Source organism: Aulonocara stuartgranti, assembly GCF_965226115.1.
Source record: "Aulonocara stuartgranti genome assembly, chromosome: 17".
NCBI classification, from domain to species: domain Eukaryota; kingdom Metazoa; phylum Chordata; class Actinopteri; order Cichliformes; family Cichlidae; genus Aulonocara; species Aulonocara stuartgranti.
Genome location: NC_138953.1, coordinates 40,042,530 through 40,059,757, shown reverse-complemented (window position 1 = coordinate 40,059,757; position 17,228 = coordinate 40,042,530). Strand labels below are relative to the sequence as shown.

The window sequence follows — 17,228 nt, the reverse complement described above, 5'->3', positions numbered from 1 at the left end:
TGATCACTGCCCCGCCCAGACAGAATATTTATGTCACACACTGTGTGTGTGTGTGTGTGTGTGTGTGTGTGTGTGTGTGTGTGTGTGTGTGTTTTGGGGACCAAACCAAACACTCGGTCTGGTCCAGCTCGCACTTCCCAAAAACTCTGACCAACCAAAGTTTTATTAGAAAGTGTCTTTAAGCGACACCCCGTGAGACACGTGTTTATTCCCACTTGTGAGGCGTCCGGTGAAACCACAGAGGGCCTCGGTCGCCTGCTTGGGATGCAGATGATTTCATAAATAAATCTAATATATTTGCACCGACTTTGTGCAGCTTACGTTCCCGTCGTCTCGCCTTTAAATGGCAGAACAAACGTAATGAAAATGTCAGTACCATAAAGCAGTGGTCCAGAGTCGGGGGTTTTTGAGGGGAGAGTGACATCTCTTTGTTGCTGAATAGAAATCAGCGGCGATGCAGGGAGAGAGAGAGATGGGGAGAGAGAGGGAGGGAGGGAGAGAGGAACTCCTCCTACCAAATTATTCAGACTGGGCCGGCTCTGCTCTCTTCACAAATAGGACACGGTTCTCAAATCCAGGCAGTCCCAACCTGACCTCCAAGCACCGAGGAGCCCCGGACTGGGAAACTGGGAGAGAGAGAGAGAGAGAGAGAGAGAGAGATCACCAAAAAGAAACAACAACACACAAAAAAACTTTGTGTCATTATTTTGGCCAGTGTTCACACTCCCTCCCCTCCTCCCTCCTCAAACTCCACCACCACTTCCACACCGGCCTGTCGCATCATTTGGACTATATGTTGTTTTTTTTGGGTTTTTTTCCTGGAGGAGAGACATTCACAGGAAGAAGGAGAGCTCCTCCTGCCCCACTCACGCTGTAGTTTCTTCGTTTTGTCCTTTTTCTTCCCGTTGCTTCTGCTGAGGAGGTGATCTGAATCTCTGGGGTTGTGTCTATTTTTTCCTTCTTCTTCCTTGTGCCTCTTTTTTAGAGCCTCAGAGCCCATTTGGATGCGCTGAGAGAGCGGGGCGCAGCGCTGCAGTGCATTATATGGAAGTTGTGGGCTGCAAGACAGAGGCAGGCAGTTGCACGTTGCGTCCAGGACCTGGAGCCATGCTTTTCCACGGGATCTCCGGGGATCACATCCAAGGAATCATGGAGGAGATGGAGAGAAGGTCGAAAACGGAGTCTCGCCTGGCGAAGGGCATGCAGCTGAACGGAAGAGAGTCGGTAAGAGCCAGGCCGAGCCGTGTGTGAAATAATGGCTAAAAAGTCGCGTTAGTCTCACTTACCGCAAGACCGAAAAACGGCACGTTAACGTGCCCGGAAACGTGCAGACATTTGGGTGGTAAGTAGGAGGCCAGTGAGGAGGATTCTCGTCTTTATCCATATTATTCCATTGGATATGATAGATTTCATAGCAGCAGTATTCTTTTAATGGCTGCGTCTTCTTCTTCTGCACAAAAATAATTGGCGTGAACGACAGCTTTTAATTCTGGTGTCGTTATTTCTAAATATATTTAAAGCACCGTTTTAGTCTTGTCATCAAATAAAACAAACATTAATGTCGGCGTATTATTTCTCTGACAGCGTTTTGCATTTTCAGTTTCATATTTGCAAATAGAAGCCGACCTGATTTTTTTTTTAAATTAAAAATGATTAATTTTAGCATTTTAAATTTATTCGTAGATGGATTTAATTTCAAAACACGAACATCATCTGTATTTTTCCTTCATACGTATAATAGGTAAATAGGCTTAATTCATAGACGCGTTGTTCCATAAGTAAGAGCTATTTGCACATCAAGCTGCTGTAGCATAACTGAGGGTTTCACAGGCAGCTTTCCAGGTTTAAAAAAGAAAAGTTGAATTTTATGGCCAGCATTTCGTTTTTTTGCTTTTCTTCTTTTAAGCACAATGTTGTGACGATTTTCCCAGCAGTGGTTTGAAGCAGTCAGCTGCCATGAGCCTTGTTTTCCTTCTTTGTCCCAGAACATGCCTTCTATGAGCCCAGAGAAGCCAGCCCTGTGTGCCGGCTGTGGCGGCAAGATTTCGGATAGATACTACCTCCTGGCCGTGGACAAACAGTGGCACCTGCGGTGCCTCAAATGCTGTGAATGTAAACTAGCGCTGGAGTCGGAGCTAACGTGTTTTGCCAAGGATGGGAGTATCTATTGCAAGGAGGATTACTACAGGTAAGAAAACTGAAAGTTTAGCGTTTCAGTTTTACGGGCTTGCTCCTAAAATCGTGTGTCCCTCTTTCCCCTCTGTAACCTAAACCCAAATCTACTGACCCAGTTCGACAGTGACCTATTTATATATGATATTAGTTTCCAGCTCATAAATAACCATTTTAGCAATCATTGTGAGCAGTCAGCGTTAGCCCTTCATCAACAGGCTGCCAGGCCTCGGACCGAAAAACATCCCAGCTGTCACTAACGTGGGCTGCCTGCTGTTAACCGGGAATAAGTTTTAACAATGAAACTGTGCTTTCTCTCTGTAGCTTGGTGTGTAATGCAAACACGAACTTAATGCATAAGTCACCTTCTTATCCAAACTCTTATTATTATTTAATTATTATTATGTTAAAGTAATATGAGAGTAGCTCCAGAAAAACAGCTGGACAAAAATGTCCTATCCTATATTCTTAACGCACATTTTTACGGCACTGCTTCGGCTCAGGCCGGGATGCTGTTAGTTACGCTCTGTAATTATTACATACTTGTGTATTTACCTTCTGATAGTGTTGCTGAACATATGCTTGTATTATTCGTGTGTCGGAGGAAAGCAAACGGGCTAGAGTTCGTGGGTTTTATTGTCGAGGTTGTGTAGCGACTCTGCGCGCACATGTACACACCCAGTTCTGGGCCAGATGTGGCTATCAGAATGCAACCTCAAAATATAGGCCTGCTTTAGTGATCCTGTGCAGGACGCTGGAGCCACGCTAAGGCGCATGGAGGCCGCTTAAATAAGGCAGGCCTTACTTTTAGCTCGTGACACTGCGGGTTATATTTTAGTTTTTAGTCCCGTCCCCCCCCCCCGTGCTGTTTGTCCACTCTGGTCTTTATGGATGAGGAGTCTTGACTGTGTGTCTGTTCCAGAAGGTTCTCCGTGCAGAGGTGCGCGCGTTGCCACCTCGGGATATCGGCCTCGGAGATGGTGATGCGAGCGCGCGACTCCGTGTACCACCTGAGCTGCTTCACGTGCACCACTTGCAACAAGACCCTGACCACGGGCGATCATTTCGGCATGAAGGACAGCCTAGTGTACTGCCGACTCCACTTCGAGACGCTGGTGCAGGGGCCGGACTACCACCCCCAGCTCAACTTCGCCGAGCTGGCAGCCAAGGGAGGCGGCCTCACTCTACCCTACTTCAACGGCACCGGGACGGCACAGAAGGGAAGGCCACGCAAGAGGAAGAGTCCGGCCATGGGGATAGATATACCGAGCTACAACACAGGTGAGACAGCTGAGCTGCTCGGAGCTTCATTTCACATCGAAAAACAACAACGACGACGACGACGCGCTCACAATAAAAAAACCCTTTTTAGTTTTGGTGTGGAATCGCTCACATCTGCTTGAAGTTTTAGTGCATGGATGTTTCCAGCAGAAGAGGACAGTGAAACCAGGAAAAACATGCCGAGCTATAATGTTGTCATCACACACAAACCTATGAAATTAAACATTAAGCAGATTCTCGCGAACATTAAGGAAACACCAGTTTAGGAACCCTCCGCTGCACAGTGAGCGACTGAAATGATAAAGGCTGTCAAACGGTGCTGCCTTAATTAATCTTTTTCCTCTTTCCATTTCTTTCCTTAAAAAAAAACAAAAAAAAAACAAAATCGAGTGAATCAGAAAAAATCCAGCGAAATCTCGCAAATTCGTTTTTTTGATGGGCAGTTGCATTTTTTTCTGTCGCTTTTTAGTTGTAGTCGGGCCCTTCAGTATCCCCTCTGTAACACGCCTATTATTTCAATAAATGAAATGGATGCACTCGTTGCCTTGTTGGGTGCCTCGTAGTAAATGCACGTGAACGTCTTGCACCGGCGTTCCGAGCTGCGGGCTAATTGATCCGTCCACGCGCGCGTCTTTTACGCATCATTTCCGCCAACAGAATGATCGAAAGTTGACCTCGCCGCCGACCTGCTCATCGACTTTTATAATTAGAACGAATTTAGGTCATAACACGTGAAAAACAACGCGTTTGAATGGAGTAAACGTAATATAGAAAATAAATCGTGGACAAAAAAAATGTCCGAATATTCCGCGTGTTTCACTTTTATGCGAGAAACAAAAAAATAAATTTAAAAAACCGCTGGAAAGCGCAAATGAAGCCAGTGTTAAACGCAGGTTTCACGTAAAATGCTGCACTGGATCGTCGAATGTTATAAGCCGACCCCGGCCCTCCCTGCAGTGTCCCCATTTTGTTCTTGCTTTCTGCGAATTAGTGTGCGGTTGAGAAAGTTTGGCATTGTGCGCAAAGTTTCCTGTGTTCCTAGTGAATGGGTAGGAATAGGGGTAATCTGCGCGTTAATTGTTCTTTGTTAATAGAAGGTGACGTTGGAATCCCTGGCCTCCCGTGCGGCGGTCAGCACAGTTCTCAGGGACAGAGCAGCGCCGCGCAGAGGGGCCTGCTGCAGGGAGAGGCCAGGGGCTGAAAACACAGCACCGTACAGTCAGCGCTCCGGTTAAATGAGCTTCGGTTTGTTATTCCTAAACACAATTCTAGGGGATTATGCAAATTCCAGTTTCTCACTGATGCTCTAATAGGAAAAAAGCCATTGTAGTCCCGTGATTTTGTTTCTGTAGTAAGAATAAGAGATTACGCTTATTCTGCCAAAGCGTTATAACAGAGGACAAGTTAAAATAAAATAGAAATAAAATCCACGCTCACAGAAAAAGGCCCAAAGCGCAGTTACAGTGATGTCCATGTGAATTAATTGGTATGCTCCGCAGACACAATAAAAGTCCCAGAGGGAATATAATCGTGTTCATTTGGGACTCGAGTGGAAACACCATCAATTTTTAAAAGGATATTTTTGTTTTTAGCCACATGTAATTAATTTAAACGTTAAAATGTTAAAATGAGCTCACAAATGAGAGATTTTATTTTATGTTTTAAAATTAAATTAAAACGGCATCAACTGAAATAAATATACATGCGCATATATATTTATTTCAAAGCACTCTTTTGCCTCCACTGGGCTCTGCATTACGAACACACTTTTATAGCATCACTGTGTTGTTCATATAAGTGGCTGCACAGATCAGCAGGCTCTTATTCATAACAAATAGGAAGAGGTTTTGTTTGAGGTTTTTGTTCCTGCTTTTGCAGCACATCCATGTTTGTTTTCACCAGGGAAAGGTGTGTGAGTCTGCTGTGGATTCCACAGCAAAGCTGGTCTTGTTTGGATACAGAGACCCCTAGTGGGTAATATCTAGTTAAACACGAGCCAGTGAAGACTGGAACAGAAGAGCACAAATGTCAGTGATTGTTAGGTTAAAGCTGGATATTCAAACATAATGAAAGCCTTTCACACGTATCAGCATCGCTGTTCTTCTTTTAAATGATGTGTAATTTAGCCCCAAAATGGCTCAACAGGACACACTTTAGAATTGAGAAATCCTACATTTCTATATTTTTGCTGCTTTTGCAGCCACGTAAAAGATTCAGATACTTTAGACGTGCTTTCCTGAAAACACTTCTTTTATGTGAGGATCAAAATAAATACATTTTCATTGTATGTTTTTAGACGAAATCTCATAAAGTCTGGGACAATAAAAAAAATCAAATTGTGTTTGAAAAAAGCCTTTTTTCTCGCAGTGACAAGCAACACTGCTAAGCAGCGCCTGCGTTTAATTTACTGGATCCGTTTTAAGTATTTTACACACTAAGCTACTGACAAATGAGGCCCATTAGGCCTATTAGTCTTTGCAAACACAAGCAGAAAGGATTTAGCCCCGTCCCAGCGTACAGTTAAAATTCATCATTTTGCTGTTTTTTGTTTCAGATCTGCTCACGCAGACACGAGCCGCACGCCGCGGTTTACTTTCCTTTTAGCCGGTTCAGTCAGCTTCTCGGCTTGTTGAGGATTTTAATTGTTATCAGCACTTTGACGATACGCCGTGACGACACAGAACAGCTGTTTCTGCCTTAGCCTGTCAGTGGAAATCTTTTGTCTCTTTTTTCATCAGCGTCAGTTGGAAATCACTGGAATGAAGCTGTTTTCTTATGGTTATAGCGGTGCTAGTGGCCTGGGGCACAGTGCAAATGAAGTCTGACACAGAGGGCTGTTTATCCAAATGTAAACTGACCTGCCGAAGTTTCTTTTTTAAAGCCCGCCTCACGCTCTGCCCTCTCTTCAGGCTGTAACGAGAACGACACCGATCACTTGGACCGGGACCAGCAGGCCTACCCTCCGACGCAGAAGACCAAACGCATGCGGACCTCCTTCAAGCACCATCAGCTGCGGACAATGAAATCCTACTTTGCCATCAACCACAACCCCGATGCCAAGGACTTAAAGCAGCTGGCCCAGAAAACAGGCCTCACTAAGAGAGTCCTACAGGTAAGCAGAGTCATTGCTCCTACTAAAGTCGCTCACCCCACCTGTGTGTCTGCACGCCACTCCTCCTCCTCATTGACACCAAAGTGATCATTGATGTCGTCATCTTTTTTAGTTTTGCTTTCTTTTGTTGGTCCATTCAGTCATTAGATGTATATCCAAGGGGTTTATCTGGAATTTGTAGATGTTGTTTCTTTCTTTCTTTTTCTTTCTTTTGGAGGGAAAGAAAGGAGAAAGCAGTTAACTCTTATATTGCTAACTTTGTTAGTAGCCAGAGTGCACTTTTACTTTAGAAGAGAGAAAAAAGGTGTAATGAAAGTCTCACAGTTAAAAACAACCAAATCAACCAAATCAGTAAATTGTAGCATTTTGTTTTGATTTGCTATAAAAATCCACATTCTTGTATTGAGTGTTCAGCACAGACTCACTGGTTCATTGTTACCTTGCCCCTTAAGCCCCAACTAATGTATCATACAAAGATTCATATACTTGAGACAACTTTGAAACAGTAACAGCTGTGATAACTTGACTTGTAAGCTAATGTACACATGATCTGATACTTTCTTTAAAAAAGAAAAGAAAGTTCCTTAAAGCACTAAAAGTAAAAGCCACATTGGGATTGGTTTGCAGGTTTGGTTCCAAAACGCAAGAGCCAAATTCAGAAGGAACGTTTTGCGACAGGAGAATGGAGGTGTTGATAAGGCTGATGGCACCTCACTCCCTCCGCCCTCATCCGACAGTGGGGCCCTGACCCCCCCCTCCAGCGCGGCCACACTAACAGACCTGACAAACCCCTCTATCACTGTAGTGACCTCCGTCACCTCTAGTTTGGACAGCCATGATTCGGGGAGCCCTTCGCAAACTACCTTGACAAACCTTTTCTAACAAGCTATCTCTAGCAGACTGATTCTGTTTGGGTTTGTTTCCCCTTTTTCTTTCTTTTACTTTTCTTTCTTTGTTTTCTTTCTTCAGTTTCACATTTTATTTTTTTAAAGTGACACCTTTAAGTCAAGCAGAGACAGCTCCTTGGAACACAAAGTGCTGCACTGTGCACGCAAACAAGAGCAACAAGAGCAACAAGCAGCAGCGACCGCATTAAGACACGAGGAAACCATTTTAATGTGTAGCATTTGAAACTGCAGATGCAGAGATTGACTCGGGATGGGACGTTTTTGGAGGCGAAGGCTTTAGGAAGGAAAAAAAGTTTGCCTGGAAAACTTAATTTGTACATTTGTCTTGAATTCTGGTTAAAAAAAGAGTGAAAACGGGCCCTCCTTAATTTATGCTTAATTGGTCAATTTTAAAATCCTACCGCTATTTCGCCCTCAGATTCCTGTACATGTATGCACTGTGTTCGCACTCTCCGATTTAAACATTTTGTTTCTGTTTTGGACTCATTTGGGAAAAATAAACTTGTAGAATGTTCTGTATATGGGTAACTCCAGAAAACAGGCTTTAATTATTTCCGAATGTTTCGGTCTTAAAGACCGAGTTGGATGGAATCAGAGCTGCACGTGAGAAAAAGAAGACGAAGGAGAAAAATGTGCAGATAGGAAACTTTACTGTGACGAGGAGAGAGAAGCAAATCCCTCAATCTGTACAGTGGTAACTGTTCAACGTGTGATGTCGTCACCTTTTCGACAATTAGAAACCGGCCAGAGAAATTCTGATTGGAGAGCAGTTAACGATTGTTTTCACGACGGAGCACTTTTTGGTTTTTTGCCTTTTTTTTGTCGTTGTCTTGTTGGCCTCACGGATTAACCACGGATAAAAAGCCTGGTGAGCGTAGATCCACAGCTAAACTCGATTGCACAGTGACAATATACTGCCCAGTGAAAAGTGCATTATTGTTTTTATCATGTTGCTCAGGGTAACGATGTGATCTTGGGGAAAAAAGAACAGAGCAGGGCGAGGGGCGAAGCGGCCGCGACGTAGATTTGTAGAGCTGACATGAACATTCAAATGACCTCACATAGGTGGAGTCGTGAGAGGCAGCCAGCGGGAAATCGCTGTCCGTGTGTTCTCCTTTCCGGCCGTATATTTCTGCTTTGTTTAACGACACTTGCCACTGAACAGACCAAAAAAAGGGAAAAAGAAAAACCACCACGTTTCTTCTGGCTGAAAGGTAGAGAGCGAGAGAAAAGGAAAGGGCGAGCAAATCTTCAATGGAGTCGACGCATTTCGTCGTGAGCGGGCGTCACGGTTTGTTCTGTCGGGGGCAAAGGTGGCGCCCCCGATCTACTCGATGGAGTAGATGCCTAACTCAGTTCTTCTATGTGCCTTACGCTATAACTTGGGAGAAGTTTGTGAAATTCAGGATCTATGTGTTCTTTGTTAACTGATTCACATCCTTTTTGGCGCCTCACTAGTTTTGTACTGTTTTGCATCTTATCTCCGAAGATCTTTTTATGGTGTATCCTGTTAAAAAGGGGGCAGCGATGTCACAGAAAGCATTTGTGCACTCTTTCAGATATAGTTGGGTAATCCGAGAACCTTATATATTGATCTTCGTGTTAATAGTTGAGTACAGTAAGTGTTCTATCAAGATTGTCCATGTTTCCCTGTTTCTTGACAAAGATGGTGTATAGAAACTATTTCCCCTTAAATATTTATGGACCAAACGGTTGTTATATATCTTATTAAATTTGTGTGAATAAAAAAAAATACTTTGCTTTAAATGGGTTTTTATTTTTCATTACACTCGCCATTGTTCTGTTCTTTCTTGGATACAGTTGTTTTTTTTTTTTAGTTTTGTTTCTCACATCAACAAACGAGAAAGCATTCAGTTATTAATGACCAGTTAAACGTCCTCATTTTTGCCTCCATTTTTAATTTCTACTTCCTCTTTTATGATGTTTATGGTTTTAACGTAATGCCCCATGGATTTGCATCTAAACCCTGCAGTCGAAAATATGAAATTGCTTTTTAATGCATGAACATGGCTTTAAATTTTAAATTAAAGGAATGCTGCAAAGCATATATTGATTTCTATCTCTATATATATATATATATATTTATGCATAACATATTGGTAAACCTAAAATGAAGTAAGAGTAAATGCAGACCGCGTAAAGCCAGGTTGCTCTGTAGTTAATATATTCTTACTCTATCATTTCTTTCAGGGAGAACAAATCTTGGGGCATTACAGCCATACATCCCGACGTTTGAAAATTCCCTAAAGTATTAAGAGAAGGGGAAAACTTTGATGGGAAATCCTCACCATTGAAGACAAAGACAATATTAGCATAAGATTAGAGCGTAATGAGAGCGAAAGGGCAACCGACAGCAACAACAACATAAAAGATTAAAACCCCCAAACCTGTTTCAGTTGCAAATGTACAACAGGTGATTTTTGTTTTGCTTAAAGTTTGTCCATCAGCGGAGGAGACCCCCCCAACCCCCCACCGTGTATGATATTTATGATGTGAACGCAAATCTTTCTGTACTGGAGTGGTTCAATGCACAAAAGTGATAATAAAATGTAACATAGTGTAGAGAAAAACAGAAGAGGCAGAACGTGATTCAACACACACACCTGCACACGCTACAGGGTCTACACTCACACACGCACACACACGTGCGCGCGCGCTGCTGCCCCCGTGCACCTCATCCAAGAACCAGCTTGCTAAATAGAAGTTTTCTTTTGTCACGAGTGTCATTTGGTAAACACGCGGCCTCCTTGAAACTCGGCAGCAGCAGGATGCCCATCAAATATGATGAGTGTATGAAGAGGACTGCAGAGCTGGAGCTTTGCCATCTGGCTGCACCGAGGGAAGGAAGTGAAAAGGAAAAAGAAGAGATTCTCATTTTGCATGCACCTCGTCATCTTGTTAACATTTTTTCCTTGAGATGTATATTATTATTATTTCCTTTGATTTACTGTATGATTTATTGTCAGCTGCAAAAATAAAGCATATGAAAATCAAGTCCCCGAAGCACATGCGGTACCTCACGTGGGAAAAAACACTCCAAATGTCACAGTGAGGACATTGATAGCACTGCTTCAAGCTCATTTGTTCTTGACATTCAGCTTGCTGTCAAGGGTGAAGCGTTGCTGCTTTCTTACCTCGTCGCTGTGGATATTTATGAAAGCGGCAGATCTCCAGTTTCTCGCAACATTCCTAAATATTTCGCTTGGACGCCCGAGATTCCTGCTTTTTCATGTGTGTATGTCTAAAAAAAGCCAAACCATATTTATGGTGTACTGCCGTTGTTTCAGCTCTATTCCAGTGATATAAAATTATTTATTCATTTGAACACGTGATTGTTTTTGTAATAAAGGATAAAAACAACCAATCAACCTCATACTGACCAGTGTGATTTACGCCACATGAGATATCGTGTAGACCGTCTACTATAGGCAAGAATTCCACCTCATAGGTGTGCTGTGTGCGTACTTTGTGTAAAAGGAGGATACACACGTCATATAAAGAAGGTATGTTGTGGAAAGGGGGAAAAAACATGCACAAAGAAAGGAGGAGGAGGGGAGAGAGAGACTGGAGCCACATGGGGACCAGTAAACAGGCTGGTGTTGAATTCCAACAATGTGGAAAACAGCAAACACTTCAGTCAGTCCAAGAGGAAACCTCAGTCACTGGGGTGCCTGTGCTGCGCTGTGGCAGCGGGGCTGTGTTCCACAGGTCTGACGGGAGGACGGTGGGCGGGTTGACACCGCAGAGCTACAGGAAGCAGGGCTGGAGCAGACACACAAACAAATACAGCCAGCCCCGCTCGGCGCTTGGAGCCGCAGGATAAAAATTCTGGACCAAATCGCGGCCCTGCTCGACAAGTATTTCACGGGTTTGCTGCTGGTGGCTGTGATGCATCTCATCGGTAATGTTTGTGTTTGTCAGAGCAGTGGCAGCGCTGCTCCTTCATCACGGAATATTAAAAGGTGCACATGGAGAAAGGATATTTGCATGGAAATAAATATATAACAACAGTACACTGTAAGCATTTGTGCACTAAAAGTATTTTCTTTAAATCAGTGAATGCTTTTAAATTCAAATAAAATATCCTCGTTCATGCAAAGGCAAGAACGAGGTTGTGCTCGCAGCAACAGGAGATGAATGCAGGCCCTCTGTCGACTGGTATCCTACTCTGCCTTTCTTCCTTCTGTTAAATGACAGCTGTGTACTACGATGATAGAAAAACAACTCCGACAACAGTGTGTGCTTTCAGTCACACGAGGATTCGTTGAAACACTGTGGCTGATCCCGACATATGTGGTGGTCCAAAAAAAGGGGGGAAAAAGTTCATTTACAGATAAAGCAGATGGGTTTCTGCTCAGCATATAGCGCTTTAGTTTCAGTCTACATCCATTTAATTCCACTTATCCAATTCAAGGTCACGGTGAGGCTGGAGCCGATCCCAGATGGTTGCAGGTTGGCCAGTCCAATCAGTCAATTCAACGTGGATCATGATGTACAATGCAAGAGTGCTTTGATCAAACATGTAAAGCCATCGTGATTTTAGCTGTAAAAACCACCTGCAGAAATGCAACTTTCTGTGGTCAGAGCAGGCTCGTTGGATTTACAAACAAAACATGCATTTGTGCAAATTTTGAAGGGTTTGGTTTTTAACGTCGGCTTAAGCTTGTGACATTTGCAACCAAGGTTTGATATTTGATATGTCTGTCTGGAAAAATATGTTATACGGAAAGGTCAAATGAGAAACCAGCTCCAAGGATGAGGATTCTGCCTGTCATCACAGGGGAAAATCTCCAGGCCCCACGAACCAGGTCGACGTCAGATTCAAATGAAATCAGGAAAAAATAAATACTTTGCTGAGCGTGCATCTAGTTCTAGATGTTGCAAAGCAACAAGTGCAAAACTCAAAGTGTGTTTCTGCAAGCGCACATTGCACGAGGTCGCACATACATTATCACACATTATCGCACGCACGGTGACAGGCGACAGGGTCGAAACAAAGTATGGAACAATCACCGAGGCATAGGGCGCACCTGCAGTTTACATGTTGCTCTGATAGTGTTGTTTCTGTTGTCACTCTGTGTGTGTGTGTGTGTGTGTGTGTGTGTGTGAGAGATATTCTGCCAGTTCCGCCTCAGTTGCCTCCTCTCAGTGCTAGGCACCCATTTAACCTCACCTCGCACACCAACCACCCTGCTAACTCAGACACACACCGGCACCGTGACACACACATAGACAGATGTCAGAAGGGTGACGATGTGAATGAAACACAGCCCCACAGCTGTGTGTGTGTGAGAGAGAGCTGCACAAGTGTGAGACTGAGGCCTGCCCCTCTGGCTGATGCAGAGCAGGTGGAGAGATCCAGCGTGCTGGGTGTTTGCCAAGAGAAAGGACCACACCAACAAATACGGAGCACATGCAGGGAAACGTAACAGACACGCCGAGCAGACGCGCACAAACAAAAGCAGGCGGTGAAAAGCAGCTTTTGTAAAAGCGATATAGATAGAAATATTATGCCCGTTTTGTCCTTCACGTTATCACAAACTATCTCTCCTGTGCCTCGTTTGCACAGTGCTCTCCACATGCCATAAATCCTCCATTTCTCTGTTGAGCTGTTATTCTATATTTACACCTGTTTGTTATGTGACGGCTCACATCTAGACAACCTTGAAAATGCTGCGATCAAGGCTGATAACTACAGGTTGCGATTGCACTTTGAAGACAAAACAACATTAATTAGCGAATAAAATGGAAATGCAGGCATCACATGCACACTGCCTCCAAGTTCGCCTGGGTATTTGGAGAGAGAGACGGGGAGATACAACATTTCATACATATTTCCATCTGTAATCCCTCTCTCTTTTCCTGTGATAGCTGTGCTCTGTGAGGTACATAAACAGGATGCTCGTCTGCATTGATAAGGCATGCTTCAGTGTGTGACAGGTCATCTTTGTACTGGAGGAGTGTAACCTCTCAGTTCTTGCTAAACCTTCAGGATGCACGCAGATCCTCTCCCCTCCATCTGCTGGTCTCTATGAAGTCTGCACCCGATCACAGGAGCTTTGACTGCAGCTTCTGTCTCTACCACATTGCAGTCACACCTAACCCCTGAGCCAGATCAACAACACGCAGGAAAATAAAAAGACGCCAACATTTTTTTTTCTTTTTAAGTGTTTAAAATGTGCTTTCAGCCTCTGGGTGCAAAAAAAATCTGCAAATTTAGCAGTGAAAAGCTGGAATGCACTGTTCACAGCTAATACTGCTATTGTGCAAATTATGTGAAATTGACCGTTTTTTCTTTATTTCACAGTGTTTGAGTTTGGCCTAAAGTGTGTCATGTTTACAAATAATCAGATGAATTATTGTCTAATTGAGTTGGTCTTTGTTTTCTGTAGTCTTTTTAGCTTGGATCACATGTCTAACCTCAACAATGCAAATTTCCATATTATTTCAGGTGGGAGTGTTTGGAGTTACGTTTAACTGAAATTCCACTCTTTTTTTGGGAGTGACCAGTATCTGATCTTCCCACATTAGATCACTACTAATCTTGTTTTACATAAACGACTTCGCATCCCGCTGCACCAGTGGTGTCACAGCTTAAGCTCTCTAACATAATAATGATACAATAAATGAGTAGAGGACCACCTGTTTTAGCTAACATCCATTCCCTGCATGCTTCCTTGGAATGCTACAGGATTAATGGGCAACTGTAAAGTACGGTCAGCAGACAGATGTTCATCCAGTGGTTCTAAAATTCCAGGAGGGGTTAAATAATATGGAATATGTTATGGAAACTTTCAGACTATTTTTGTTTGCTAAGCCAATTAACGCTGACTTATGAATAGAATTTTTTTTTATTCCAATTTCTTTAGATCTCTTAAAAACCACCACAAGTGATCAGGCTTTTGAACTGCTGACATTCTGCACACACCATGACACACTCACTACAACCACTGGACTCTACACACTGCCACTTTAAATCTTTACTGCACAAGTTTTTGCACAAACTGTAAATACCAAACAGTTGTCTTACGTTCTAGAATATTTAATAATTTAGTATTTTTATTATTATTTTCCTCTTTAATATAACTGCACACTTCTATATGTTCATGTAAAGCTGAGGAGCAGAAGCCAAAGAATTTCATGTGGCTACACTGTTTATCTGTACGTGACAATAAAACTTGAAAAATGCCACCGTGTGGCAGACATTAAATAGTATTTTGCTTTGCAGTGTGTTCTAAAAGGTAATCTGAGGAAACTGAACAGGTGGAGGACAAAAGATGAAGCATCATGGCTGATGAACTGATGATGCAGATTTCATGTCCTATAGGAACAAAATCCAGCAAAGACCTGACACAGCACATGCAGGAGGCATCTTGCCATTCAGCTGATCCACCTGCTGTTTGCCTCGTCAGAAATGGTCAAGAAGCCATTTTTAATAAAATGCCAAATTAAAGTAGAACTGGCTGAAAAGCAGTGGTAGTAGGTTTCATGGAGTGATGAATCCAAATCTAAATGACATCAATATGCAACACTCTCATTCATGGATGGGGCTCCCCAGAGCCTAGACCTCAGCAGTGCTGAAGCAGTGTGGGATCATTTTGACAGGAAATGGAACAAAAGGCAGCCAACATCTAAAGCAGACCTTTGAATGTCTTTCAATGAGCCTGGAGAACTATTCCTGAAGACTACTTAAAGAAATGAGAAGAAAGCTTGTCTAAAAGAGTTGAGGAATAAAAGTGGTCATGCTAAATGTTGACTTTCAGAAACTCTGGTTTGGCGCTATACTGGATTTCCGTGTGTTTTCCCAGAGAAATACAACGAAACGAGGTCTAACAACTTTGGTTGTTGTTTTTATTGCCATCACTTATGGAATATCGGAACATTCACGCTGCGGCCAAATTCTTGTAAATTCAGGCTCGCTGTCATCAGTTCTCATTTGTGGGAATATCGTTCAGCATGTGTGTTCAAACACATCAGAGTTAAATGTCACACTTACAGTAAAAGGTCTCTGTAAACTCAGCGATTCAACCTACTTCATTTCCCCTGGAGGAAGAACCTTTTCCATGCTGGTTACCTGCGAGCGACACCTGAAAGTTTGGAAAGGAACAGAGTGAAATAGATGAGAATGCTTCCCTTTCTAAAAAAAATATCCCCAAATCAAAAGGAGATCCTCTCTGTTAAATAAACAATAAAAAAAGAACACAAAAAGTTTGCCATTGGTTTAAAGCGCCACATCAGTGCACAGAGCCACTTTTAGAACAATGGAAACCCAACACGATTATTAAACAGTTTTCTACCAAACACGTGGAGGCATGCGTGTTGAACTACAGGAACTCGTGGTGCAGCTCCCCTTGCAGACTGATGCATTACTTTTCATCCATCCATCTAATTATTCCCTTAGAAACCTGAAATTTGAAGATACAAAAGACCATCCCTATCTGTCACTGAGCGGCATTGATCTTATTGAGAGAAAATGTGGGTGTAGAGGAAACCCAATATAACTCATGCCATTAAATTCCACACAGCATTATTCACATACAGAATTGACAGATTTCTGTGAGACGTTTCTTTTAATCTTCAACTGTTGTTGAAGAAAAAGGGGGGAAAAAATCCCACACTCCAGGCATCTCTCCTTTCTCCATATTTGCAGTGAGGTTAACAAAAAAGGCGATTGAAGTAGGGAGAAAAAACACAGCCCCACCTAACTTGTTGATTATTAACAATGGGGATGGGAAGAAGACAGATGTGTTTCCTGTGTATCAGCGCTGTTTGAATTGTCAGTCTGAAATCATTGCTGAAGCTCTTATCAAAGCAAAGTAAGCTGATCAGTTCCAGTTGCGCTCGCTGTCCACGCGAGTCAATCCGCGGCACCATTTTTTGTCAATAAATTCTCCTAATATTCCCAATTACAGACTCTGCGCGTGTCATGTGCACACGTGCAATGATGGCAAGCGAGACTGTGAGCAAATAGCCGAGAGTATGCGTGTGGATCAGTGGATTCAGCGCAACCTTGCTCCCTGAACACACTTAAACCTTCTTACACTGCCTCAACAGATTGTCATGCAAATTCTGAGCAAAGTTGGAATACCAAATATTTTAGTTTTGTTGCAACTTAAGAATGACATCCTAGACAGTGGTGGGCGGTATGAAGAAAAACGCAACGATTCTGAGCAAAGATTGCCATAAAAAAAAAAAAAAACCCAAGTCGAGATAATCGCGGGAGGCTTGGACAACAGGCCCACTTGAAGTGGGCCATCTTGCCCTATGAAAGCTAGGACCATCTTCTGTTCAACCACAGAAGTGAACGGGAGACGTGGATGGAATTTGCAACACTAAGGTGCAACTTTTTGGTGTAATGCAACTTCTTTAAACTAAACACAGAGCGATAACTGTAAATCTATTTATCCATCTAAATTATTCGGGTGTGAGCTGCACAGCTTTTGAGGTGCCTGCTATAGACATACCTGTTTTCCTACAATATAAGCAGATGCCACTTGTCTACAAGTGCGTTTGAAAAACCCAGCAGCAATTAAAAGTGAAAAGCTCGAGAAAGAACCGGTAAATGCACCGTAAGTTGAAACAGGAAACCTCTCCTCTGTCCGTAAATAACACGATTCAAAGTAAAGACAGCGCGAGGTGGTGAAGCTGCTCCTTTGAATCTCGCGGTATTTGACAGTTTCCCTTCACTCTTTGACACTCGCCCCTCCCCTGCGCTCCGGGAATGCTGGGTTGTT

General features: G+C 43.0%; 1 protein-coding gene and 1 long non-coding RNA gene across 5 annotated transcripts; one reads left to right on the top strand and one right to left on the bottom strand.

The window, feature by feature from the left end:
* Positions 1 to 64: 64 nt before the first annotated feature.
* lhx9 (LIM homeobox 9) lies at positions 65 to 10,844 on the top strand. Of its 3 annotated transcripts, none has more exons than XM_082509795.1 (5): positions 65 to 1,224; positions 1,986 to 2,188; positions 3,095 to 3,453; positions 6,363 to 6,565; positions 9,685 to 10,844. In XM_082509795.1, exons 1-5 carry the CDS (start codon positions 1,045 to 1,047, stop codon positions 9,739 to 9,741), a joined length of 1,002 nt encoding a protein of 333 aa, XP_082365921.1. In that variant the 5' UTR covers positions 65 to 1,044; the 3' UTR covers positions 9,742 to 10,844. The 3 variants fall into 3 exon arrangements, with proteins under 3 accessions (XP_082365921.1, XP_082365920.1, XP_082365919.1); XM_082509794.1 differs by lacking the exon at positions 9,685 to 10,844 and adding an exon at positions 7,193 to 9,240 and having other exon boundaries at positions 70 to 1,224; positions 3,098 to 3,453; XM_082509793.1 differs by lacking the exon at positions 9,685 to 10,844 and adding an exon at positions 7,193 to 9,240 and having other exon boundaries at positions 72 to 1,224.
* Positions 6,573 to 17,133, bottom strand: LOC309691828. Of its 2 annotated transcripts, none has more exons than XR_014272127.1 (3): positions 16,959 to 17,133; positions 15,491 to 15,581; positions 6,573 to 6,773 (listed from the first exon to the last, which is right to left on the bottom strand). It is a non-coding gene; the product is annotated as an uncharacterized lncRNA (long non-coding RNA). The 2 variants fall into 2 exon arrangements; XR_014272128.1 differs by having other exon boundaries at positions 15,528 to 15,581.
* Between the last annotated feature and the right edge of the window lie 95 nt (positions 17,134 to 17,228).